Here is a 25,643-nt window from a genome sequence, read left to right as displayed (position 1 = left end):
GATCAATGGTCACTTGCTCTTTTTCTGTTAGCTCCACTAGTCTTTCCTTGCCCAGGACTGTTTTGATCTGTAACCTCCCACTTGCCTGTGTTTTGTCTAGGCTGTAGGAGAGCCTCCTCTGTTCCTGTCTGCCTCAGTGTTTTATGCCATTAAGGATGCCATCTACTCAGCAAGAAAGGACTCTGGCGTGACTGAACCGTTCAGGCTGGACAGCCCTGCCACCCCGGAGAGGATCCGCAATGCTTGTGTGGACATGTTCACCAAAATGGTAGTTGCTGCCAGTTTCATAGCCTGTTCTCTGGCCAGCCYACCCCACGCTGTGTGTTGTGATGGTCACTGTGGTTCAAATCTGAGGAAGCCCTTCATGTGTATTGTCATTTACTTAACATGCCACAGGATGAGAAACAAGTCCACAGACCAGTATTAGAGTTCCCATTACCAGAAGGGCTGCCACACAGAATCACTGAAGTCACACTTCATCTCTTCATCCTCCTAGTCCTATATATAGAGTAGAAGCACTGACTYGTTGCTCTGATGCTTCTGATTGTCATCTCTTAGGGGATCACAGCTCATAATGCATCTTGCAGGTCTACCTTGTGACTTATTGATCTTATCACGAAGGGAGAGATGAAAGTGCTATGGACAGTGCTCACTTCTGCTGAACTAGGACCTCCAGGTGTTGCTGCTGGGGCTCACTGTATTTTTTTCTCTTCTTCTTTACAGTGTCCATCTGCCGAGCCAGGAACCTTTAAGCCATGGTCTGTGCGTGTTTAAAAGCGAAGTCTGAGAAGCAAACTTTCCTCAGGAACCTGGGCTTGCACCAGAGGGACCACAAGGCAGTAGGACTACAATGGCAAAAAAAAAAAAAAAAAAAAAAAAAAACTGTTCATGTGGCTCATCCACTGATTGATAGAGCTTTCTCATTTAATTGTCCAATCTTTGTTTCCCCTAAGAGGGGGAATTGCTGTCTGATCATAGCTCTGAAGTAAATATAAATGAAGAGTAAGCAAATGATGATGTTATCCAGGTTATTTGAAAATCTTACATGAAATGTAAGATTTAATTCTAAGATTGTAATTTAAATGAAAATCTAAGATTTCATTTAAAATTGCTGCAAGGATAAGAGGCAAGTTTATTATCAACCAGTCTGAAAAAAATGTTTTGGTTTGGTTTACTATGGGGAAAAGAATTGTCACCTTCTGATGTTATGCCAAGAAGGATTTAAATGCATTGAACTCAGATAAACAGTCCTAATACTCCTCTAGAGGAGACAGGGGAGCATGAGACATACTGAGGACTGGACTGTCCTTCTGTGTGTAAAGCCAGATAAATACTAGATGAAGATGAGGAGGAGTTTTGCAGTTGCTAACTATGGGTGAAAGTCTTATGTCTGTAAGAGCAGTTGTTGAGATGGAAACCTTAAAATAAGACCAATCACTGATTTATTTTAAGTTAAATGAGGATTATTTCATCTATACCAGGTCTTCAATGATTTTTTTTAGCTCACATGCTACCTTGCTGTTTCCATTAAGAAATCCAGCTGATTGGTTTGACACATTCAATTTTCCCTTTTCTCCCACCACATCTTTTGCTTATCTCAGGACAGGATACCAAAAAAAGGTCTTTGGAGTAACAGAGAGAGTTACAGATCAMTGTCCCCAAGGCAATTTAGTCTGGCCTGGGGCAGGTGGGAATTAGCTGGGTCCGAGTGCCCTCTAGGGTCAGTCCCTTTCCTGCTGTGAGGGCTTGGCTTTCAAGACAGCTCTTAGTTTTGCTGAATATAAAGAACAGATACATTTTGCTAAAGGGACTAGTTGTCTGAAAAATGTGTTTATTATATGATGACCTCATACCTTTTGGACTGAATGCATTTTTCATGTTGGATTTAATGTTGGGTATCCTCCTTCACAGTTCTGGTCACTGTCAGTTTTAACACTGCAGCATCATGTATCTCTAGCTTTGTTGTCAGCCATGTACTGTACCTGCTCCTCATGTGCAAACTTTCATCTATTTTTCTGGCCTACAGCTATATCAAAATATCCTTTTTCTATTTTTGCACTCCTAGGGCCGTCAACATTATGGTGCAAAAGGATGCAACTCCATTGCCTTAAATAAAATTTTATTCACTTAGATCTTGCTCAGAATTCCTCTCCATCTTAGGACTTGCCAATGCATGCACAGACTGAAACATTTTTGAAGCACTCCAAGGCATAAAATTGTGAAAGTGCAGATTTATGTCTCAGTTTAGAATATTATAGTTTTACCATCTGGAAAAGGGCATGTATATATATGAGTTGCAGAAGTACTTTGTGTCTGCTGTGCTTGCTATGTAATTGTTTTATTAATTGATAKGTGATACTGGTATTTCTTAAACTCTGAGGCACTAGGCAAGAAATTTTTTTTCTCCTCCTGAAAGCTGGCAATATATGAAGGGCCTGTCAGAGATGAAAATGTAAACATTTGTGTGCTAGCAAGCTGTCTCTGTGTATTCATGTTCTTTGCCCAAGAAGGAATGAGAAATCTGAGGCCTGTAACACAGGTGGTAACTGCATCGTCTCTGCGGCACCACACCTCACATGATCTCTGGACACTCTCATGGAGACCAGGCAGAAAGGAAATACAAAAGAAACGTAATTTGTGCTAATGTGAGTGGTATCGGTGAGGTTCCAGCATCCTCYTATGGAAATGCCACCGTGGTTCTGGAAAGCACCTTCTTCTCTTGTTTCTACATGGGTTTGGTGTCTCTCACAGCCATGGCTACAGCCTGGCAGTTGAATTTTTTTTGAACTAGGTTCATGAAGGTGCTTTCTTGTTATTCACTTTGCAGCCTATCCTTCTAGGGGGTATTGGATTTGAATCAGATGAAAGCAAACACATGAGGGGAGGTGCAGGAAGGTACAAATTCAAGGTTGCAAAGTTGGAGAAACTGCTTTTTGGAGTGTAGGAAAAGGGAAATTTGGGGACTTACAGCAGTCTATGGAGAGATGCAATGTAATGCCCAGCTACGTGTAGGTGGTACAATGACCTAAAGAACATGAAGTAGAGCTTTTATTTTACCTCTCTAACACTGTCTTAACATTTCATACACTGCTTTCCAATGAAAATAAATGCTAGRTACTCTAGAGAAGGGACCTGTTGTAAAGGACTGGGAGAAAGAGGTGGAGAACAACTCTGCTGTACAGTGTTGCCTTCTGCTGCATGTTGTCAGGTGCACCAGATTTCAGCTTGCCTTTGCTGAAGGGGAAGCTGCATATGAAGATAAACTGTACTTTTCCTAGTCCTTTTCAGTGAAGTATGAATGCATGACTTAAATATAATGTGGAAATTTGCCCCTCTTCTCTCCTTCCAAAGCTGTGTCTTCAGAAGGGGAACTATGCTGCATGATGGTCTTACTAGACTACGAAGTATTATGCACAATAATGGCACTTAAGCAATAATTGCTGTAGTTTGATAGTTAATGGGAAGGTGAAAGGAGCATCATCTGCTCTAATGTCTTAACACTATTAATTGCAGGCTTCTCTGTGAAAGAGGGAGGCCAAGTTTTAGTAATTTTGGGGGCAGTTCTAATTGACAGTTTTCACGATCATTCTTTAATGAGCATTGATGTCAAATTACTGTCTTTGTCAGACAAATGTGTATACAATTCTCTGTGAATGTCACATCACTGCAAAATAAAGCTAAATAATATTCTCATAACTGGTGTGCTACTGTGAAAAATCTCTTACAATTTAAATGCTGTGGAACTTCAGCTCATCCTTGGCCCTTCCACAGACCCTTCCCTGTGCACCCAGGTCTCCTCTGTGGCCGAAGCTGGAAGAGGGGGAGAGCAGTTTCTCAAACAGATGAGAACAGGCAAAGTGGCACATGAGTCTCTCAGAGAGCCACCCCCATGCCAAGTATTTCTCTAGCACCTGTTTCTGCAGTAATTAAACCCAAATCAGCAATGTAGAGAGCTCTATCTCAGTTCCTTGTGACAGGGACTTTCCCAGTACTCAGTCCAGTGAGCCTGTTGATTTTCTGAATGCATTTGCATTTGACTTGATCCTCTCTGCAACAGTCTTGCTAGCCAGAGTATTTTTATTGGGTCTCTGGTGTGCTGAGGAAGTCTGAGAGCAAGCTGTTAGAAAACTGGAAAGCAGAAAGGTCCTCGCGATAGAAATGAGACAGTTGTTTCTTCTGCTTGAGGGACAGTTCACTGAATAGCTGCTCCGATAACCATGCATAGGTCCACTGCACCTCGGAGTCCATGAATTCAGGAAGGTGGATGCCCTTTGGCAGCCCGGCCCGGTGTATCAGGTGCCCCAGTTCCTGCCTGAGGAAGCCAAACATCATCACGTAATCGTACTGGATGAGACAAGGATGGCAAAGGCTGACAAGTGGCTTTGCTTCCAGCCTGACATTGTGCTGTCCCCTGTCTAAAACATCCTGAACAAAAGTGCTAAAGGAATGGTGATGGCTGCCCACACTTTGCATGTAAGCTGAGATCAGCCTCTGAAAAGGGTCCCTCACAAAGAGGACTTTGATGTAGGAGCCTATCATGGCCTTTATCATGGTCTGGTTGAACTTGCTCAGCTGTGTCTGTGGAGCATTCTGCCGAGGGTAGGGCAGCGGCATGGGGACCGTCACGTTTTCCTTCTCCTCTAGTTTCTCCAAAAGCTGCTGCCATCCCTCCATGCCTGTTGCTGGCACCTGGCAATAGAGGAAGTCCAGCTTGGTGCTGACCCTCATGTTGGAGAGTAGGCGGCCTCGTGCCTTGGGGCTCTCTGGCAGTGTGGCCCCTTCGGTGGAGCGGCTGCAGAAGGATCTCAGCCTCTTCTTCCGCAGCTGCTGGGTGTGAAGGAAGGTGTCCAGCGTCAGAGGGAGGGCCTCCTTGGCCCTGGAAGCCAACTCACCTGGAAAACACCATTGAAACATGGGGGCTGAGGACCGCCCAGAAACACTTACGAAGATAAAAAGCAAATAAAAAGGAAAAAGCAAATATAAAAAGGCTAAAGCAAACGAAAAGAATCCATGGTAGTTGCTTTTAATTTGCCAGATTTCAGCTTTGTGCCTTGCTTTTTAATCTTATCTTTGATGGGGCAAGGCCATAGTAAGTTTAAAGTTCCTGTGAATGGAGGAGATGAATGTTTTCTTCGCTGTATTTTTTTATCTCATTCCTGTGTCTGATGCATGTGTGTAATGCAGGCGTTTGAGGGGCAGAGCTGGCTTTGCGGGTCTGCAGACACTGGGGAAATTAGGTGCTCGTCACTGGCCTGGGCAGCCTTCCCCATGCAGGAGAAAAGAATTTACAGAATATTCAAGGTTGGCAGGGACCTCTAGAGATCATCTAGTCCAACGTTCCTGCTCAAGCAGGCACACCCAGAGCACAGGGCACAGGGCGGCATCCAGGAGGGTTTTGAAGACCTCCAGAGAAGGAGACTCCACAACCTTTATAATTAGGAAAACAAACCCGCAACCCAAACCAGGGAACGTGGTGCGTGGCGCTATTCGAAGCTGCTTCTCTGGCCGCCCAAGCTCTCACTGATGATATTAGCTGAAGTTCCCCTGCCAGCTTGGCCCTGGGCTGACAGGACCGAGCAGGTTGTGGTTTTGGGCTCAGAGCCGCACTCGGTGCCCGTGTCACCTGCCCGGCCTGCGCCTCCTCCCCAGCCCCGATCCCTGGCACCCCACAGCGTTTTGCTCGGCGCTGCTCTGGCCGCGGTGCCGCCTCCCGGCACTGGACGCCCCGTGTTACCTGTGCGGCCCCCGAGGAGCCACCAGCAGCCCAGCAGGGTGGCAGTGGCCAGGGCAGCGGCCAGGAGCAGGCGGGGAAGGAAGCGCATGTCTGCATGGGCAGCTGGGGACAGCGTTTGGGGACCTCCCGTGTTTGCTGAGGCAGGCGCACGCCCAGGACCAGGGTTAAAGTACTGCTGGGGCAGCRCCTCAGGGGCCATTGGCCTCCCCTTTCCAGTGAGTGCCGTCACTGGTGCTCTGCCGGCATGGGAGGCCCTGAATGTCCCGGACCCGCCGCAGGGAGGTCTCCTGGCCGGCCTGGGTGCTGCAGCGTGCCGTGAAGCCGGGCCTTTCCCAGCAGAGGGTGCTCAGCCCTCGAGGAACGGCCGCTGCGTCGCCTCAGCGCGCTGCATGGCCTGGCTGCGCGCTGCACGGCCTTGCTTGGCCCCGCTGCCACCACCATACGTGTCTCTCCTTCAGGCCTCGCGGGGATGATGCGACCCGAGACRGGCTGCTGAATAACTGTGCCTTGTTCTGTGGCGTTTTGTGGTGTGATGGCCCTGCAGGGCTTAGCTCAGAATAGACTAAGCGCAGGTAGCTGGTGTGMGGAGCAGCAAAGCAGCAGTGCTTGCCGCTTCGCACTGAAACAACCCTCCATGGTTTGTTTTTAAGCAGGCTTGTCAAGGATGCAGTTGTAGGGCAAAAGGAGATGTTATCTGTCTGCAAAATAAAAAAGTCCTATCTTTCTGAATGTGTTGCAGCCAAGTGTGAGACTTTATCAGGATGGCTTTTGCCCTCCTTTCCCGAGAAGCTTTCCTAAGTGCCTTGTAGACAAGTGAAATTTTTATCCTTCATGGACTGCTCAGGAGTGACCAACAAGCCTCTGACTGCAACCTCCTGTCTGCAGGAGTAGCAATGAGGATGAACTGGACATCTAAGTGCGCTTCCAGCCTGCTTTTTAATGTAGTAGTAGAAGGGTAGCACTATGGGCTACCCTTGGAGCTGAAATTTCATTAGAAGCTTCACTGAGGGTTGTCCGTACAAACATTCTTCATGCCATGACCTTGCAAAAACTCTTCTCTTTTCCTTTAAATTAGCGATACGATCACCTGCAAGGAGATTTCYAGATTTATCCCCAGTGATGGCTTAAGCTACATTCCCTCAAACTCAGCTTTTTCCTCATAGGACACAAACCTTTTAGAGATATTCTTACGTGTTGATAAACATCCTCGCCTTGAGGTTTCTAGAGTTCCTCCCACACTTCAAAATTTTGCAAAGTATTGTTTTGTGTGACCATGACCTGGAGAAAGTGGCATGCCGAGCCCCAGGCATTGTTCCCRCGTGCGCTGGCCACTGCCGAAGGCACGTGTGCGCGGAGGAAGGCCAAGCATGTCGGCTCCTTGTGGGAATGTGAACTTTGTCAAGTGATGGCAAATAGCGCCTAATTCAGCGATGGATATTTTTACATTCTCCACGGAGGAAGAGCAGATGGGAAGGCTCTTGTTTCTACCGTTCTTGTTTGGGAGGCTGCAGTGTGGGAACCCAGATACAAAGTGGAAATGTTGGCTGCTTTGAAGTAGTAAACAGCGTGGAGGCTGAGCAGCAGCATGGGAGCAGCCAAGGCTTAGCACGTTCTCCTGCTCCTGGGGCCTCCCTTGAAGTGCGAAGCATCTCCTACACCTCGCGCGGCTGGGCCAGAAGCCAGAGCGAGGGGGCTGCTGGTGGGTCGGCAGCAAACTGTGCCATGTGGAGGTGGGTTCCTCAAAACACAGCAGAAAAAAGAAAAAAGTTTAGGGGAGCGTGGGTATAAATCACATATGGTGCCAGATGAGATAAAGGGAGTTTCTTGGCGTTAGCTGCTAACTGGTGGAGCTGGTTTCTCTGTGCTCACCTGCAGCTCTGGAGGCAGCCTGAGGAGTCTGGCCATGCGGCTTGCTTTGATGCTTCTTGCTCCAGGCTCGGTGGTGTCATTGCAGCAGACAGCTAGGGTCGAGGTTCCCTCCTCCACACTGGAGACCGTCAGGAGCTTCACAACAGGAGTTTGTGCGATTCAGGGGCCCAACAGAGATTTAGCACTGCAGGGTTGCGTGAACCGGGGCCTTTCTGCAGATATGGTGGTCCTTTAAGAGCTTTGGCCAACAATGACTGCTTTGGGCTACTTTGGGCATTGGAAAGGGAAAGGGAGGAGGATTTGGGACTTTCTCATGACTCGCTCCTGCTGGCCATGGGTGGCTGGGCGGCGTACGGGATGCTTGCCRTGGTCCTCAGCATCCCCGTCTGGGGGTGCTGCTCACCCACCAGTGTTGCTGGACTGGAAATAACACAAGAAACTTTGCCCACTTCTGTCTTGGCTAGAAAGCCCACGTCGCTCGGGGGTGCGGAGCAGGTAGGGCGCTGCTCYGGTGGTTGCAGGGCTCCGGCGCTTCCTGTTTTCCTCCCGGCAGGAGCCGTGATTGTCACTTATTATTCAGCTCCTCATCCTGGGAGGAAGACAGTATCAGGCTGCGCTGGGGCAGCAGGATGTTTATGTGGCCAGCCAAGTTAAGGTACTGCTTTTAATACTCCCCGGAGTGGAGTCATTGGGGGAAACATGCATTTATTTTTTTTTAATGCAGGGCCGTAAACATCCATGGCGCTTGGTCTTCGCCGTGTGGGCCGCCCGGCTTCCTGCCAGGGTGCCAGGGTATGTGTCCGAGGCTGTTGCATCGGGGCTCTGCAAAGTGCCGCAGACGCTGGGCAATTAACAACAGACACATCTAATTAGCAGTGCTGGATGGAGAGGGTTTTGCCTGATTGCACTGTAAGCTGGCAAAGGCAGCCACCAGACAGGCTGGTATTGCTGGGTATTTTCCCAGCCCATTTGTAGGAGGAAAGTGTTGGTTTCTCACCCAGCTTCACTCTGTGGCCTGAACAGGGCAGGTTTTTTTAATGCCAAGCATTTATCTAAACAAATTCCCCTCTTGCTTTGTCTCCTGCCACATCGGAGACCTTCCCACCTTGGATGAAGAACCTCGTGGGGGGATCACGGCTTTTGGCTTTGCTCCTGGCGTTGCTTTACCCGGCATGACTTCTACCACGTCTACCAGCACTGCTAGTCCCAGCAGTGTGTGGGCCTGCGGGAAATCAGAAGCCAGGCACTTCGCGTGTTAGCTGGGGAAAACCACATCTTCAGGTTTTCTTCCTCATTTGTGTGTAACATGAAGCAAGTTGCCCTCCTGCCCAGGCTACCATGTTCCTCAGCAGCACGTGTGCCTTGGGCACAGCGCTCAGCTGCCCTTCCCCTGGCAAGATCCCACTCCAAGAAGTTCCTGTGGATACCTGCTGCCTCACTGTGTGAAGGCACTACCTTGCACCTTGCCTCGGAGCTTGGGAGGGAAAGGCAGGTGCTTGTGGCTTTGCCCCGGGGAATTGGCTGCTTTTCTGCCTGAGGGCCGGGAGCCGATGTGTGACGCTCGCGGGGACCCTGGCGAGCCCGAGCCCACCCCTCCAGCTGCACCAGAAACGGCAGGGGAAAAAGGGTTTCAGGTCTGTTTGTTTTACTTTTTTTAACCAGACAATAACCTGCTAAATACTCTCAGGCTGTTTATATTTGGATAAGGCTGTGCGGCGTCCTGTGAAAGGAAAATGACACATCTACTTCGCCTGGGACGCGACGCTGCAAGGAGGACAGACCGGGCTGAAGGAAAGCGCGGCCGGGAGAGGTGATGCGGTCCCCAGGGTGCCCTGCCACCCGGGCACTGACAAAAGGTGATAAACGGCCCCGGGGCTGGCGGCTGCAAGCCGAAAGTGCCAAACTCCCCTCTGCCCTCCGCGCTGGCACATGCATGCAAACTAAATGCATACCTGAAATGCTTTCCCCTTGGTTGTGCGGCAGCAAGGTTAAAACAAACATCATCCACGCTCTCTATTTGATTTTTTATTTTTTCACTTTTAAAAGTTATTCATTTGCGGAGGGCCCGAGACATTTTCCAGGCAGGGAAAGGTTAGGCAGGGGAAAAAATGCACGACCCGAAGGCCCTGGACAGCCCTGGGGCTGAGGTGCAYCAGGGGAAAGGAATTCGCTTGGCAAGGAGGCGGCCAAGGGCAGTTCTGTGGGGCTGCAGCTGAGGACCTTCAGCGGCTCCCGGGGGCCCGGCCGCCGGGGGTCACCGTTCCGAGGGCTTTGAGAGCGCGCCAGGAGCTCGCGGGGCCGCAGCAGGCTGTGCGTTCGGCCGGATCCGACATGCTTTCTGTTGGTACCTAGCTCTGGTCAAGAATAGCCTTTTTTTGTTTTGTTTTGAATTTCCTCAGGGATATTTTTGATCAAAAAAATGAAGAAAAGAGAAACTTTTCTTCTTATTGTTCTTTTTCAACATTTTTGGATTGGGGAGGAAGAGGGGAAATGACTTTCCTCCCTCATTTAAAGCTGGGAAATGCAGCAGAAAATTCCTGCCTCCCTTTTTTTTTTATTTTTAAGTTTTATGGTAAATCTTGCCCAATTGCCCGTAAATTGGGTGTGTCTGTGGATATTTTCACACAACATCCACAAAAACATCCTCTGCTTCTCCACATCGAGGCTCTCCACGTCAGTCATGGGTCATGGGGATCTTCCTCCTCTTGCTGTCTTCTTCAGTTGACCCATCTGGGGGTACCTGGGGAGGTGGAACCCAAGAGGGCCACGCGGACGTCGGTCACTGCTGTTTACCTGTGGGTCTCAGCTACATGTCTTTGTTCACAGGCAGAGCTGCCTCGCTGCTGGGCTCCTGGCCACCACCGTAGCTCTGCAAAGGACATGGCTTTTGATCATCGGCCTTGCTGCTGAAAAGGGTGCATAACCTCCTCCCTTCGTCCCCTCATTCTTGCCACGCTCTTCCCTGTTGCCCTTCTATGGACCCATCATTTCCACATCTCCATCTGCTTTTGCCTTCCTGCCCCCTTTTGGATGCTTGACCTCACCCTGTCATGTGAGACTTTCTGCCCAGCATGGACTCTTATTTCTCTTGTATTTCCCAGGGTGTCACCACTGGCCTCCATGCTGCGCTTGCCTGAGACAAGATTGCTCTCAGAGGTATCGCTTGTCTCCACAGGCTCTCCAGGATGGACGTAGATACATACAGACTGCTCAAAACAAAGCAAGAACAGCCCTTGTACCCTCTTATTGCTACTCTGAAGATGAAGCCATCCAGGAGGTGCTCAGTGACAGCCCACTCTTCCCTATGTTGCATGCTAGTGCAGCATATAATGGCAACTGCCTTGCAGGAGATCTGGTTTTGGTGGGACATGGTGGCTCCTCCTGGCACGGCAGCCCTCAGACACCAGGAAAATGGCAAATTCCTCCCAGACTTGGTCAAAGGAGAAAGTTTACTTGGATTCAGAAAGTGAACAGATAAACTTACGGGAGAAAAAGCAGCCAGGACATTTAAATGCCAAGGTGCCACCTCTGCCCAGGGTAGTCCACAGGCCACAGCTTCCTAGGAGCTCCCCAACCCCAGGAGGTGTCAGGATGCACTTGCCCTAGTCCAGTGCTCTTTCCTGGGTATTTCCTTGGGTGACTGTCAGACATGGTCCACCTGGTCCAGGACGACTGGTTTGTGTTAAACTATATATTTTTTTTTCTGGTGTAAATAATACAGGTTTTAATTCTCAAATAGCTGTGAGTGTTGCTCATAAAGAACGTGTTGCTTCCTTGCAGGCTCGGAGGTGCTTGGCGTATTAAATCTTTGCAGACAATGGCGAGCTGCTTCTTATCCCCTGTTTGACACATCCGTCAAACAAAAACCCAGTGTTATGAGTGGGGGGCCCTGGAAATCACAAAATCGCTCGAGAAGGATAACAGTGGGGGCAAGCAAACCACCATCCTCTCACAGGTGCTCATGATTAAAGAAGTAGCAGATTCTCAAGGTAATTTCAGCCTGAAAAAGAAAACCCAAGGGCTTGCAGCCGTGCCTTGTAATGCAGGGCATAAAATACTGTGGCTGTTTAAAAGTAATGGTCTGATGACCCAGCTACACTGGGTAGKGAATTTGAAAGCAGGCCATTAAATTCTTACCTAACAGGGCAAGAAAGGCATAAAATCAGAGGGCTGAGAGCTGCTGGATTAACATGCCTGGAGGAAAGGTCAGGAGGAAGGGCCCCTGTTGCCCCAAGCCTGCTTGGCCTCCCCATTTCCTCAGGTGTCAAGCCCTGCAATGCCCCTGCCGACCTGTCCACGGGCTCCCAGGTCCTACTGAGGCTTTTTTATCCCCTTGGCTGTCTGTCCTGTGCTAACCCATCCCACTTCCACTCGCTTTCTCCCTCCCCGCCGATGCCTTTTCAGCGTCCCGGGAGATTTGTCAATGCCAGCTGCGTCTATAAATACTCGGGCTATAAATCCCCGGGACGTGGGCGCGGGCAGGCGCAGCTCKGCCTTGTGTCCCTGCTGCAGGAGCGGCCGCGTGCCGGCTGCGAGCGCGCCGAGCCTGGGCTGCATGCGATCMCCACCGCCAGAGAAAGCGGGCAGCGTGGTTTTATAAGGCTTGCATTCCAGWTTCCTACTGATTAATAAAAGCAATGCAATGGCCACTCGTTGCTCCTCCAGCATCTCCGTTCCCTTGGGCTCGATGCGGTGCAACACCTGAGGTTTTGTGCCAGGAGGAATGGTTTTCGGGAGGCAGGYGCGCTCGTGCACGCGCTTCAGAGCACTGCAAGGAGCCTGGGAGCTGGGTGGGATGTCCACAGAGCAGACTCAGACCTTCAGGTCTTGGGAGTTCGCTCTTGCTTGGCCATTTCCTAGAGAAGTGGCTAGTTTGCATCATCACAAAACTTCACCAGATTGCAGGATCCTTCCTGTTTTGCCACAGGCTATCTTGAAGCTGCGTATTTTCCCAGCGATAGCAGATGAAAGGCAGCTGCGATGTGTGCATCCCCTGTGCCTGCCCCTCAACTTGGGGACTAGCAGCCCCAGYAGTCTTTCTTTAGGTTGACATAAAGTGACATTTTTTGTTTTGTTTTGTTTTTACAACGCGCTTATCCAGAAGGGACACCGTGTTCCTTCCAGCACATATTTCCTTTCTGGGCCTTTTCGCGGGGAGAGGCTGAGTCACCACGAATGCCCCGCTCCGATTTAACCCGGCGCGAGGAGGAGCGGAGGAAACCCTACCTTGGCGCGCGCCTGCGGCGGGAGCTGCGCTCGGAGCCTCCACATTCCTGCTGGCTCCACATGAGAGAATCAAGCTCTATTTTTAAAAGAAAAAAGAAAAACACACACTTTTCCTTTTTTGGGAAAAACTATAGTCGCTTTTACATGCTTATCATGGGGAMGAGGTTTCTAAGGCTTGAGAGAAGTTCCTCTCCAAGACAGGGAAATGTGTGAATTTCTCTTTATGGTCTTTTTGGCATAGCTCCTTTTAGCACTTTGAGATTTATTGCACAGAGGCAGAAAATAGAGGCAAGAAGAAATGGTGCCGAGAGGAAAAAAAAAAAGGTGCTGGGTGAGAGAGCCCTTTCCCACGTTTCTTCTGCGGATGCTGTCACGGTGGGTGCAGGCGGGTGAGCGCCGGCCCCGTGCGCACAGCTAAGCAAAGAGCAGCCCTGTCGTCCTGCAGGAGGCTCTGCAGAAAGCACCGGCTTGCGGGCTGGAAACAGGCACCGTGCAGCTCGTCTCCTCACCACGACTCTTCTGTTTCCTGCACACCGAGCTCAGTGTTCTTTGCAGGGACGGGAGCCAGGCTCACATTGCATCCCTGTTTCTGGCCCTGGGAACTTTTCTGTGTATCTTCTCATGAAGAGAAACCAAATACATGTGTTCCCTTCAGAAGATGCTCTTTCAGGTAAAGGAAAATGTGAAAAACAAACTTTTGTTTTTCATCGTTTCTTCAGCAAATGGTGGTAGCAGTGTGTGAGTCAGCAGGGTGTGATCTGGTTTTGAGTTTATTTGCAAGGTGAGGGATACCTAAGCCCCAGGACAGCCCCATTTTTACTGTGCCTCCTGGTTCCTCTAGGAACATCTCAAAAATACAACACTGTGTCAGGCTGCAAGCTGCGGTTTTCTGCAGACTTGGCCAAGGCTTGGGTGTTTTCCAGGGTGTTTCTCAGAGCAGCAGTAAGGGCTGTGCCCTGGAGTCACCTTCCCTGGGCTTTAGRTGCACAATTAGCCATCTACCACCAGTTGTTCTTTATTGGCAATGCAGGAAAAAAAGGCAAATACCTCTGGCCATGTTGGAAAATATCTAGCCCCAGCAGGCAGAGCTTAAAATGCAAACATTTCTGAGRGCAGCTGAGCTGCAGAGGCTGCTCTGGTTTATAATTCACCCAGGTTTATGGGTGCCTCAGATGTGTGGGGGCTCTAAAGCTCTGCAGCACTAGCAGCAGGCTCAACTCAGCAGATGTGTCCCGTGCTCAGTGCTAAGGCAGGCAGTAGCCTCAGCKGTATAAATCTCCGGAGGCTGGACAGAGCAGAGTTACCAAAGGGGTTTGAAGATATAGCAAAGGGGAAGCTCCCTCCGGCCAAAATGCCTGGCTCTGGGATTCATCCCGGGCTCCAGGCTGGCGCTGGCTCCAAAGGCCAGTTGAGTCCCTGCAGCAGGGACCACAGGTGCTGCAAACGCTTTCCTTGGAGGCACCGCAGGTCATGGCAGGGCTTGGGACTTGTCGGCAGCTCCGACACATTTATGAGCACGATAATGTTAATAATGCCAGGCCCAGGCTTTGCGCACAGCTTACATGCCCTAAATCGGGGTGCCGAGGGCAGCCTGTGCCAAGGGCGGGCATGGCTGTGGCTCTGCTCCCGACATATGGGGTCACTAGGGAGTGCGGGAGCGGAAAGGGTGGGAAGAAGGACTGTTCCCAGTGCTCGTGTTTACCTCCTTGCTAAGGACTGAGCTCAAAGGCAGGATATACCTCCTTGGAGCCCGAGGAGGCCTCCGCTTCACACAAACACCTACCTGGGAAGGATGCAAACCCAAACTTCACTACTAAAAATATCCAGGCAAAGGGAGAGATTTTCCAAAACAGAATTCCGGAAATTCTAAGTTTGGAAGTGGTTTATTTGGGGGAGCATAAGGAGCTGTATTTTTTTTCTTCCCTAAGGCAAGCAGGAACAATGTGAACACGGCGCCCTGCTCATCGCATCCCCTCCGCACTGCCCTTCTTTGAAGAGCCCATCAATAGCCCGAAGCCACCAGCTTCCCAAGCAGGGAAAACTGCCGCACAAACAGGAATCCCTTATCGCGTGGCAGGAAATTCTATTTTTACACCAGTTCAGATCAAAAATAAAAGGGAGAGATGCATACAGGAGCTCTGGGCCAAAATTACGCCTGGAGCTTCTCCCTCAGTGGCYGGCTGTGGGTGCTGATCCTGGGGCCCTGGGATCCTGCCCTTGCTCGTGGCTCCTGCCACACTTGTGCTGCCRCTCCAGCACTTTTCTCCTCACAGGGCTGCCCTGTCCTGTCCCGTTTTTGTCTGTGTGTTGGCATATACATTTATATTTATACTCTACCTCCCATCTGGGAAAAGTCCCTTTGCGATGAATGTGGAAAGCAGGATGGTTTGGGAGCTCGGGAGCAGGGGGATTGCAACGGGAGCGGCCTCCCGGCTGCGGGAGGGATGCATTAATGCTGGGCCGGCTGCAGGAGCTGCCGGGGGGCGTTCAGGGAACAGGCCATGTCACAGGACACCAGCCAACGTGTGCCATTCCCAGAGGCAAGCACGGACAGGGGCTTTGGAGCAGCACAGGAGCGCAGCGCGTTGCTGAGGCACCGCACAGAAAAGGCCCTGATTCTCCAACAGGCAGAGAGAGGAATTTGCAAGGAATTCAGAGATGATAAACGGTGTTTTGAGGCCCAGCAGCAGTCACGGAGCCCACCCTCCCCTCACCCAGGGTACGATGCCAGCTCTGCCCTGGCTGGCCTTGCAAACATCTTGCACAATAGCTCCTTTCTTTGTTAGCGTTAAGAGAGGGAATAGAAAGGCTCAGGTGAACACAGTGACCAAGAGACTTCCCATGTTAGCTCCGCAAAGCTTTGCTTTGGCTGTGAAACTTGCCCAGAAAAACCTGCTCCCTTGAAAGGATCCCCTGGGAGCATCCCCAGCCCCAGCTGGGAAGGGGCAGTGCAAATCAGGGAGGAGAAGAGGGAGGGCAGTGTGAGCTGCAGGTGTGCAGCATCTGTCCTCGCTAGTAGGTGGTTACCACCCTGCATCAGGGCTCACCACTGCTATGGGGGAGCACTACTAGAGTCAATCTTGTCTTATCTGTAGGGGTGTCTGCTGGTGGGACCTGGAGCATCTGGGGATGAGCTGCAGGAGGTCACTGGAGGAACAGGTAGGAAGCTGGTGAAGGGGAGGTGGGGCTGGTTTCCAGAGATGCAAAAGCATTTGGTGTAATTTTTGGATTCACTTGAAATTGCAGGGCTGAAAGGGGTACACTGAGTTGTTGGTTTGGTCCTTGATTAGTAGGTATGTTTGTTGTGTGGTTGTTTTTAGATGGGCCTTTTTTATAGGCAGCTGGCATGGTTTTATCTCTATGGTGGTTCCTGTTTGTGCTTGGCCCTTCTCAGCATTGTGTTCTGCAATTCAGTGTTTGCTTCATCTATCTCTGTGTGCATAGGGTTAGCTGCTGTTGGCCTTTCTTGCTAATATGGGCAAGAGATTAAATTGTTGGGGCAAGCCTGTGTATGAGTAACTGAGTGTGACTCATGAGTAATGGAAAATAAACCTTTGAAAGGCCCCAAAAAGAAAGTCYGAGTTTCTACTGCATTGTGAAAATGCTTTTAGTGCGTTTGTGACTTGCTGCAAGATGAAGAGGTGAAACTCAAAGTAAAGGGGAACTGGTGCAGAGTGCTGTCCACGTGGGTTTTGAAAAAGTGCTCTTGCAAGACTGTCCCCCACCCCCTCTTTGGGGGGTGTAGTCCACTTGGAAGTTATTCCTCTTGTGCACAGGAGGGAAATGTACTGGCAGCTCTTGCTTTCTGTATCTTCTCTCGTTATTTTGTCCATTTGAAAGTGCCTCCAAGACTGTCCAGACTTCTACTCTTCCCTGTCCACCTAGCTGTACTTCTGTCCTAGGCCACTTTTGAGGACTGTGGGATGACAAGTAGTGTGACTGGCTGTCTCAGCAGCACTGCCTGGAAGAAGAAGAGGAGAGGGCTGCTGAGATGGAGGCATTTAGAGGGGAGGTGGTTACTGCATTACATAGAATCATTATGGTTGGGTAAGACCTTCAAGATCATCAAGTCCAACTGTAAACCCTTCAACATCACACCTCCTAAACCATGTCCCTAAGCACCTCACCTACATGCTGCCTGAACACTGCTAGGGATGGTGACTCTACCACTTCCCTGGASAGCCTGTTCCAATGCTTCATCACTCTAACTGTGTAGATGGTTTTCCTAATATGTAACCTGAACCTCCCCTTGGCAACTTAAGGCCATTTCTTCTTGTTCTAAGAGATCCATGAGAATGGATTGTGTCTCAAGTGCCTGAGGCTTGGTGGGAGATCTGCTGTCTCTCCCCAGTCACTAAGACTTGACTGGTCTAGGGGGACCTGGCTGGTTCAGGCTGTGGAAAAACCCAAGGCAACCTGAGCAGCAGAAGTCCTGGTGACTTTGGAGATTCACAGAATATTCACAGAATATTCACAGAATATTTAAGGTTGGAAGGGACCTCTACAGATCATCTAGTCCAACCTTCCTGCTCAAGCAGGCGCACCTAGAGCATGTGGCACAGGGTGGCATCCAGGCGGGTTTTGAAGACCTCCAGAGWAGGAGACTCCACAACCTCCCTGGGCAGCCTGTTCCACTGCTCTGTTACCCTCACAGTAAAGAAGTTGCTCCTCACCTGGAGACGGAACTTCTTGTGCTTCAGCTTGTGGCCATTACCCCTCGTCCTATCGCTGGCCACCAGTGARAACAGCYTGTCCCCTTCCTCCCTGCATTCTCCCTTCCTGAACTTATACATATTAATCATATCCCCTCTGAGCCGTCTCTTCTCCAGAGAAAACAGGCCCAGCTCACTCGGCCTCTCTTTGTACGAGAGATGTTCCATTCCCTTAATCATCCTGGTTGCCCTTCTCTGGACCCTCTCGAGAAGCTCCACGTCCCTCCTATACTGGGGTGCCCAGAACTGAACACAGTAAGAACTGAACACAGGAGATTGACACAGAAACCTGTATCCAAAGTCACTCATTTGGATGTAGACCAAGTCAGTCAGTAACTGAAAACAGTCAACCATCTGGTGGCTGTCCTCAAACCTCTGCATGCACCTGGACACAGCGGAGGTCATGCTGCCCCCATAAGTAGAGGTGAACAGAGACTGGTGTCACCTAGAGCTTCCATCTCTCTGCCTGCACTGGAACCGTGTATGTTAACGAGTGTTGCTAGAGGTAGTGTAAAAAAGTGGGACAACAGAGATCAGGGTGGGCACAAAAGGTGCTTGCAGAAGTTAATCCATCATTGCTGTGCGGGGATGGGCTCCAACATATTCCTCTCGCCTGCTTCTTGAACTGAGCTGGCACTCTCTGTCTTTTGGACTTGGTTCTTGCTTCAGATTCAGCAAAACGGAACAGACTATTTTGCAACACAAAATATTTGGGGGAAGAAAATAAAAAGCCTGACGGCACTTCCTCTTTTGAGATGTTTGAGAGAGTCAATTATTATTAAAAAAAAMCCCCAAACTCAAAACAGGAAACTCTTATCAGCTTGCCAGGAAGCTCTATTGCTTTGTGGAAGTGTTACTGCGCGGTCATTGCTACTTTCAGTAGCTGTTTGTGAGTAATTTATGGGCTTAAGATGGGCGTCAAATCTTCCATGCAACCAGGGGAGAGGCCTTAAAGCTGGGACGGGCAGTGGCAGGAGTGGAGGGTGGAGGGGAAATACCAGGGAACAGGATTTGTATTATCTTACCACATATATTTACAATGATAAGATTTTTCATTGTCTTCCATGGTAAGTAATGATCCTGTTTTTGTTCTGAATTTGGATCAGGAAACAACAAACCTATGTCTCCGAAAAATGCACAGGCTTAATCTTCACTGACTTCATTATTCAGCAGAAGTAATCAAGGAATGTGGAGTGATGTGTAATTTCTTGGAAGGGTAACTTGCGAATTCTTCCCCTATATTATGCATTTCTATTCCAAATGAAGGCATATGTGTCTATGTGGAAAAAACAACAGTCAGATGTATCCGAAAATATGTCAAAGGTGTTGGGTTTGCTGTATTTTGACACCTCAACTTTGTCGTGCTTATTTTTGATGGAGAACTTGTTTATATGCAGATAACATTTCTTGYGAGGGGAGGGGAGAAAGGTTTCCTCTAAAGTATCTCTGGCAATTGAAGAGGGGGAAAAAAAAAAGGTATGTGATGTAGTTAAATATATCTGAAAACTCTGTGTGTGTGCTTTACATATTTAGCTTTGGAGCTTACAATTCAAACCAGTCGTGCAGTTGCGCGGAGCAGCGCTGGCTCTTTGCCCAGCATGTGCTGGTTTTTCTGGGTGTGAGTGCTGGAGAGCGCTGTGCACGGCTGTCGTGCCCGCAGCCGTCCCTGCGGCAGAGGTGCTGGGTGTCCCGCGTGCCACGCGGGGCGCGCGCGATGTGCAGCAGGAAGGCGACCGCTCTAGCGAGGGGACTGCGTCCCTAGCGCTGGCCTCTGTCTAAAGGGCTTGCTCATCTTTTATTTTTCTGCTGATAGATGCATTTTAATTAAATCTAACAAATTTTCTGGAAATCTGAGCTGTGGGACAAAAGAAAAAGGGGGGAAAAACCTAAATCTAGAGATTTCTTCTTTGTTTCCTCTCTTGAGGAAATAACTTTGAAGTTCACCTGTTCCACACGCTCTCCTCTCCCGAGTCACTAAATATCTTTATTATTGACAAAGCAGCCACTCCTTGGATAGCCACTATCTTCAGTGCAGTGGGGCTGGGTAGAGGAGCAGGGAAGAGGCACCCATCACCTCAGTGAGCACTGCCAGCAATGCCCAGAGTTTCTGTGGGCTCCCGAGCTGTGTCCTTGCGTTTGGGCACACACAGAGGTATGTGCTAGCCTTACCTGGGGACTTAAGAGCTGTGGGCTCCTACCTTTGGCTGCATCGCTTGGTCCCGTTCTGGTTGGAGTGGAGTGAATGCCAGAGAAGTGGGAGGTCTCCCTGTTCTCCCTTCATGATGGGTAAGGTTGTGTGGTCTTTCAGTGCAGGCTCTACAGCTTGAATGTGGCTGTGCCTATGGGCTCATGAGTTGGATCCCCCTCAAGTAAAGGAGATCCTTGAGGACAGATATAAAGACTCTTTTGCAGGCTGCTTTGAAATGATGGTCTCAAATACTGAGTGTTCTGTGCGGAGAGGTRAGCATACCCTTCTCTTTGAGGGGAAATGGGGTCATCTATTCACTTGTCTTTACTCATGTACAGTTATATTTTTTATAATGGTACAGTGCAATGACTCCATTTGTGTGCTCACCCATATTTGTTTACATCATTTTCAAAGGGCATTTGAAGAAATATATCTAAATATCAGTAAATAGATCCCTCTCCTCCAAATACATGCAATGCTCCCACTTGAGCTTATTTGGGAAATAAATAGCTTTTTGCTGGGGCTGTAAAAGTGTCTTCCTCTGCTCCCTTATATCATTGGAGCACTGGAGCTGACTGCAGAACAGGAGCAGCCTGTGTCTCTGAAGAGGCTGCTTGGCTGCCGATGGCTCCAGCACCACGGGGCCATCCCACGGCAGCCTTTGGGCTGAGAGGACAGGGAGGCAGGTCAGGAGGCGCCATCTCCCATATGCCTAAGAGGAGACTSTGTCTGGTGGTGATATTTGAGTCTACCCAAAGAGCCAGCAATGATTAAAGTTCATTGACTGCAGCCCCTGTGTGGAGTGGGAGCTGCTCAAAAGGCTGGCTTCCCTTGTGCTGTGGAAGGCTGGCCTGTGACCAAGCCTGGCCCTGGAGAGGGTGCGAGGCCAGCTGTGAACATCCTCCGGCCTCTGCAGCTCTCTGGGCCCCTCCACCGAGCCTGCAGGATCTGCATTGTCTTGGCTTTGGCAACTTCTGCCTCTGTTAGAGTCCTGATATTCATGTCTGCAGGGAGGAGCTGGATAAGTAAACTTTTGAAAGAGGAAAGATTATTACAACTGTCGTGTGCCTTGGGAGTGCAAGCTGTGATCTCTTTTCTTTTTTTTCTTTTTCCTCTTTTTTCTGCTTTTGCCTGTGAAAACCCAATTTTCACAAAATGTCTTTTCTCTCACTTCTTCTATAGCCCTCCTTCAGGGTCACAGTGAAAAGTCCTCCTTACGCTGCGCGGGGAGTGAGGCATCTATCGGAAGAGGATTGTTAGAAATATCCSTGACCTTATGTGATCTGCAGGACGAGGACAGAGACAGACGGAAAGGGCAACGCATCCTTGCTGTCACATTAGCAGTTTATCATCTCCTGTTCCACAGGGCTTGTTCCTCTCCTTGGAGGAGGAGGARGCCTCTGGGTTTCCTGCTGGCCAGGAAAGACATTGCTCTGGGATGGCCTGGCTGCAAACAAGATGGTGCCTYGGCCAACTCTCCACTGCTGCCTCCTGTCCCCTCCCCTGGTTCCCCCTCTGGACTTCTTCAGCTCCTTCCCTGCCTTTGGCACTAGTCCCGCTTTGGCCTAGTCCCATGTGGACTAGAATGTGTAGAAACCCCTTGGCCGTGTTGCCGTGGGTCCTGCCAGGCTTTCTCCTTGGCCCACAGTTCCTCCTGCAGCAACTAGGGACATGGCTTTTGCTGATCTCAGATGGTCTTTGGGATGGGGGTGCTGGYATGAGTGTCCCTGTTTCCTCCTGGCATGCAGCATGGGTGGAGAGCTGTATTTCCTCCCACCCCTAATGGAAAGGGAAGGGGGACAGAATGATTTGCAAAGAGATCAGTATGGAAAGAGGAAAAAAGCAAATGATGCTCACAGTTTCTCCTTGGAGATTCTCAAAAGAGATGAGAAACTTKGTAGTATTTCAGTACAGATCTAAAGGCTGAACCACGGTGCTTCTGTGGATAGAGCTCTTTAGAGAACGTGTGGGGACAGGGAAGATGTTCACACCCCAGCTTAGCCACTCTGTAGTGGCACTGTTATAGTCCACACTACACATGGCCTGTGACAAAGCGCCCTCTCCAGAACATCCTTGAGTCTCAGACACATACTGAGTACAGCTTTCAAGGCTGGGGAAAYACTGCAGGCAAAAGACCACAGCGAYTGAGTCAGCAGAGCTTTAAGGACCTTGCTGCCCAACCTCGTGCCTCATCAGTCACCGTGCCTGCAAGGGGTTTACTGAAGAAACACCCCCAAGGCCCTGYGGTGGCCCAGGCAGCTGCAGGCCACCTGTTGTGGCCTTGGAGACCATCAGTGCTCCACGGGCTGGAGCCTGCTCACTCAGGGTGCGGAGGTATGCAAGGCATGCAGCTCCTTTTGTTGCAAGCCTTGCTATGTGTGATGGCTGGAGCAGGCAAGGCGAAGCACAAGTAACTGTTGAGAAGGAGCATCTGGTTATAGCATGTGCTGCCTGTCACCAGCCTCAGGCTGAAGCCGGGCTGAAATGGAGGAAAAAGTGGCTCCCAATGTATTAAGAGTCTTTGACCATACTTTTTTATTGTTCTCTGCCTGYGAGAACCGCCATTGACATCATCACTGGTTGTGTAAATCTGGTTCTATAAACACTTTTGTCAGGTCCTGTGTGCGAGACCTCTGGAAYGTAGAACATCTTTCTCAGTCTCCTACAGTCCCTGGCTCATTCGTCACCTGCAGGCARCTTAAAAAAGCTCTGCAGCTTGATGCTGCCTCTGCAAAACTAGATTATCACCTTTTCTCCTTCCCTCCTCAACACTGYGTGTGCGCTCTCTCTATATATATTTTTGGAAGGTTTATAAAGAAGAAATAGTATATACTGGCTTGGAAAGAGAAATTAAATTGTGCTCTGCTAACGAATGTGACTGCCGATAGATATCGGAACCATGAGACCCTTCTTACTGTTTAATTCCCAAGCTGTGATCTCTTGCCRGAGAGGTCATCAGTCTCCTTTCATTCCTTTGGCAGGATGAGTCGTCATAAAGCCATGATATTGGTTACAGACCTAATCKTCCTTGTGGCAAATGGTGTAAGTTAACTGATTTGTCAGAGTTGCTCTGTGGTCGAACTGGGCTGATGGGTGCTAATTAGTTATAATTGATGTTTAAGCTACTTATAACCTTTTTGGTATTTATAGGAATAAAACCTTTTAATGGTGTATGAAGGAACTCTTTGTTGAAGGAGTGAATCCTCATCCTAATTGGGAGGAGGCAACTATGCTCTTGAGAATTTAACATATCTGTTATATGACTAGACTCCCCAGTGGCAGATAAATTAAAAAGACACTAGTGCTGTGTGACATGGAAAGTTCTAAGATGGTTGGATCCAAATAATTTTCCTGTCCTTATTGCAAATGGCTTAAATATATGGTAGGCAGTTGGGTGGTTGGCTTCTAGTTGGGTTGCTTTCTGCTCATTGCAGGAATRAAGCTGCTGAAATGCTGCCTGACAAGTAGCAGCTGAAGGTGGTAAGAGAAGTGGCCAGGCAGCTTCTCGTGGGAGCGACACTTCCTCCTTGTGTGTGGGCTAGAATTGCCTTAAAAGGAACTTTCTTGTTCTTGTCTTGCTGATAATTGCACAGTTCAGTAGATTTGAGTGGGGGGCTAATACTGTTTAGAGCAAGCTTTCAGCTAGCACTTGCTTGCAATGATCTTGTGAATTCCATGCCTGTGCCCCTCGCTTGTCCRTGCAACAGCAAAGGCACGAAAGACAACACAATCCAAGGCCTATAAATATCTGCTGTGTTCGTGTCTTTACAAGACCTTAACGGAGCCCTTGCTGAMACTTGTATACATGACAAGTAACTCTTGGAAAAGAGCCCATCTAAAGCCCTAGCAACTTGCACAGTGTTTGATGTGCTCCTCACCAGCGAAGGAACTGGTGGGGCTGAGAAACCCTGGTGAATGTGAGCTCTGCTTAGCACTGAATTACTCCCTGTGGGCCAAACTGAAGTATGTTCATTGCATGTAGAATAACAGCTCCTGCCTGGAGGAGCTGGGAAGCAGCAGGTGACTGCCTTGGCTGCACTAGCYTTGAACTTCTCAGTTTGACAAGTTCCCAGATGAAGTCTTGTTTTCTCTCCCCCTTGCCCTGACAAGGAAGAGGAGGGAAAGGCTCATAAGCAAAAGGAAGGAAAGGGAAAGACCAAAAAAAACCCCAGATGCTGTATTATGAGATCTCAACAGAAAGAAACTTGGATGTTACAGTCAAGCTACTTTGCTAGAATAATTCAATGCTATTCTCTGGGTGTTTCCAAACATGCCCCGTCACAATTTGATGGACTCGCAGACTTCAGAGCCAGGAAGAATGTAAACACAGTGTACTGTGTCCCTTGACTTGTCAAAGCCTAAACTCAATTCCTCTTCCCGCAGCTGCCCCTAAGAGAAACACTGGAATAAACAGGAGCGGAGGAGAAAGCTATAAATAGTGCAAGAGGGGTAGCGTGTTCCTAGATGCATTCTGGAGCTTGTCCCTAGTTCCCCTGCAGAAACACCGTCACCCAACGTGTAAGGTCAAACCACCCATAAATCTGTTCCCCCACCAAAGGCTGTTACATGAATAAATCGTTAAGGAGTAATAAGAGTAAACTAAAGGAGCACTTTTCCAGACATAAATCTGAACTTCATTGTTATAATGTAGTTTACATCAGAACTGGAGATGGTGGAAAAACTGATTCTTAGCTCTTGTTTGATTAAAAATCCATCTGAACTCCAGCATGTTGGCTAAAATCCAGCTCACAGGAGCAGCTGGCTCTTGCTGAGCTATACCTTGCCTCCTGAATATTGATTTGGGGAGTTTATTCAGTGTAATTACTATCCTTTCCCTCAAATGACTATATGGCACTGTTGCCCCACACTGCCTGCAATGCCCTACTGTGAGATGAGAATGAAGTTCCCATGTTTTGCAGTYTCTATGTGTGTTTTATCTTGTCCATAGTGGGACAGAAATGGAGAACACCAAGGAAGTGGCTGCTGCTTGGGAAAAGGAAGCTTTTTTGCCCCTCTGACCTTGTCTGAAGGGCATGGCAGGATCAGGAGAGAGAGCAACAGTAGCATAGGAGTTGTGAATAACCTCTTCCCCCTGCAAATAAAGAGGTTCTGCTGCATAACTGCATGGGGAACTTCTCTTGGAAACAGCCATTCCCATCAGGCAGAGATGTAACTGTCTTTTGAAGCATGGTGCTGTGAACTGATAAGGAGGGCTCCTGCAGGCAGAAGGGCTGTGCAACTGGCCTGAAGTACTAGTGGACTTAGCAAGCTGTATCCTTGCAATAGATGCTGGAAGCAATGAAGGTGGCTGGGGTTATCCCAAGCCATAACTGACCAAAAAGGAGGGGTGAGGGATCTGCTTGTTGGTAGCACTGCATGTACTCTGTTTAGAAGAACTTGGGATGCTTGAATTTTCTTTAGGAAAGAGTTTAATGGGCAAGAGTCAAATGTGGTGTATGAACTTAACACTGAGGGCTGAAGTTGGACGGGACCTCTGCAGATGATCCAATCCTACCCTCTGCTCAAGCAGGGTCACCCTGAGGATGTTTCCTAGGATTGTGTCCAGGCAGCTTTTGAATATCCCCAAGGAAAGAGACTCCACAGCTTCTCTGGGCAACCACTCCAGTGCTCTCTCACCCTCATAGTAAAGAGGTTTTGCTCTCATATTCTCCAAATATTGAATCATCTCTTGCAAACATAACCTCACAGGTGTTTATCATGCTTCCTCTCTGCAAGAGGATGCTTTGCTTCCTCTGCTCTATTGCTGAATCATAATGCAATATTAAGTAACTATTTTTGTTGCTAAAATGCCCATTAGTTTTCTCCTCCTTACAGACAGAACAGTTGAATTCTGACAGAGCAAAGCACCTTTGCAGCAAGTGTTGAAAGCAGACCCCACGCCGCCGTGCTGTGG

General features: G+C 49.1%; 2 protein-coding genes across 2 annotated transcripts in view; one reads left to right on the top strand and one right to left on the bottom strand.

The window, feature by feature from the left end:
* Positions 1 to 3,145, top strand: part of XDH (xanthine dehydrogenase) — a 46,993-nt gene extending 43,848 nt beyond the window's left edge. The window contains exons 36-37 of the mRNA XM_026048100.1: positions 101 to 268; positions 724 to 3,145. Of these exons, the coding sequence (XP_025903885.1) occupies positions 101 to 268; positions 724 to 774 (219 nt within the window). The 3' untranslated portion in view covers positions 775 to 3,145. The remainder of the gene's footprint in view (positions 1 to 100; positions 269 to 723) is intronic.
* Positions 3,146 to 4,077: 932 nt separating this feature from the next.
* LOC112954809 (carbohydrate sulfotransferase 8-like) lies at positions 4,078 to 5,822 on the bottom strand. Its single transcript, XM_026048064.1, has 2 exons — positions 5,735 to 5,822; positions 4,078 to 4,892 (listed from the first exon to the last, which is right to left on the bottom strand). The coding sequence occupies exons 1-2, from the start codon at positions 5,820 to 5,822 to the stop codon at positions 4,078 to 4,080; spliced, it is 903 nt and encodes a 300-aa protein (XP_025903849.1).
* Between the last annotated feature and the right edge of the window lie 19,821 nt (positions 5,823 to 25,643).

The sequence above is a fragment of the Nothoprocta perdicaria genome, unplaced genomic scaffold (genome assembly GCF_003342845.1).
Source record: "Nothoprocta perdicaria isolate Ctin4 unplaced genomic scaffold, notPer1 scaffold_51, whole genome shotgun sequence".
NCBI lineage: Eukaryota > Metazoa > Chordata > Aves > Tinamiformes > Tinamidae > Nothoprocta > Nothoprocta perdicaria.
Note: the sequence above shows the minus strand (reverse complement) of the source record. Positions and strands in the feature narration are given on the sequence as shown.

Bases quoted from the DNA above. Each gene is read 5' to 3' on its own strand.
- LOC112954809 (XM_026048064.1), bottom strand. From the start codon at position 5,822: ATGCGCTTCCTTCCCCGCCTGCTCCTGGCCGCTGCCCTGGCCACTGCC. The intron at 4,893-5,734 runs GTAACACGGGGC...GGTGTTTTCCAG, and splicing joins GCTCCTCGGGGGCCGCACAG to GTGAGTTGGCTTCCAGGGCC.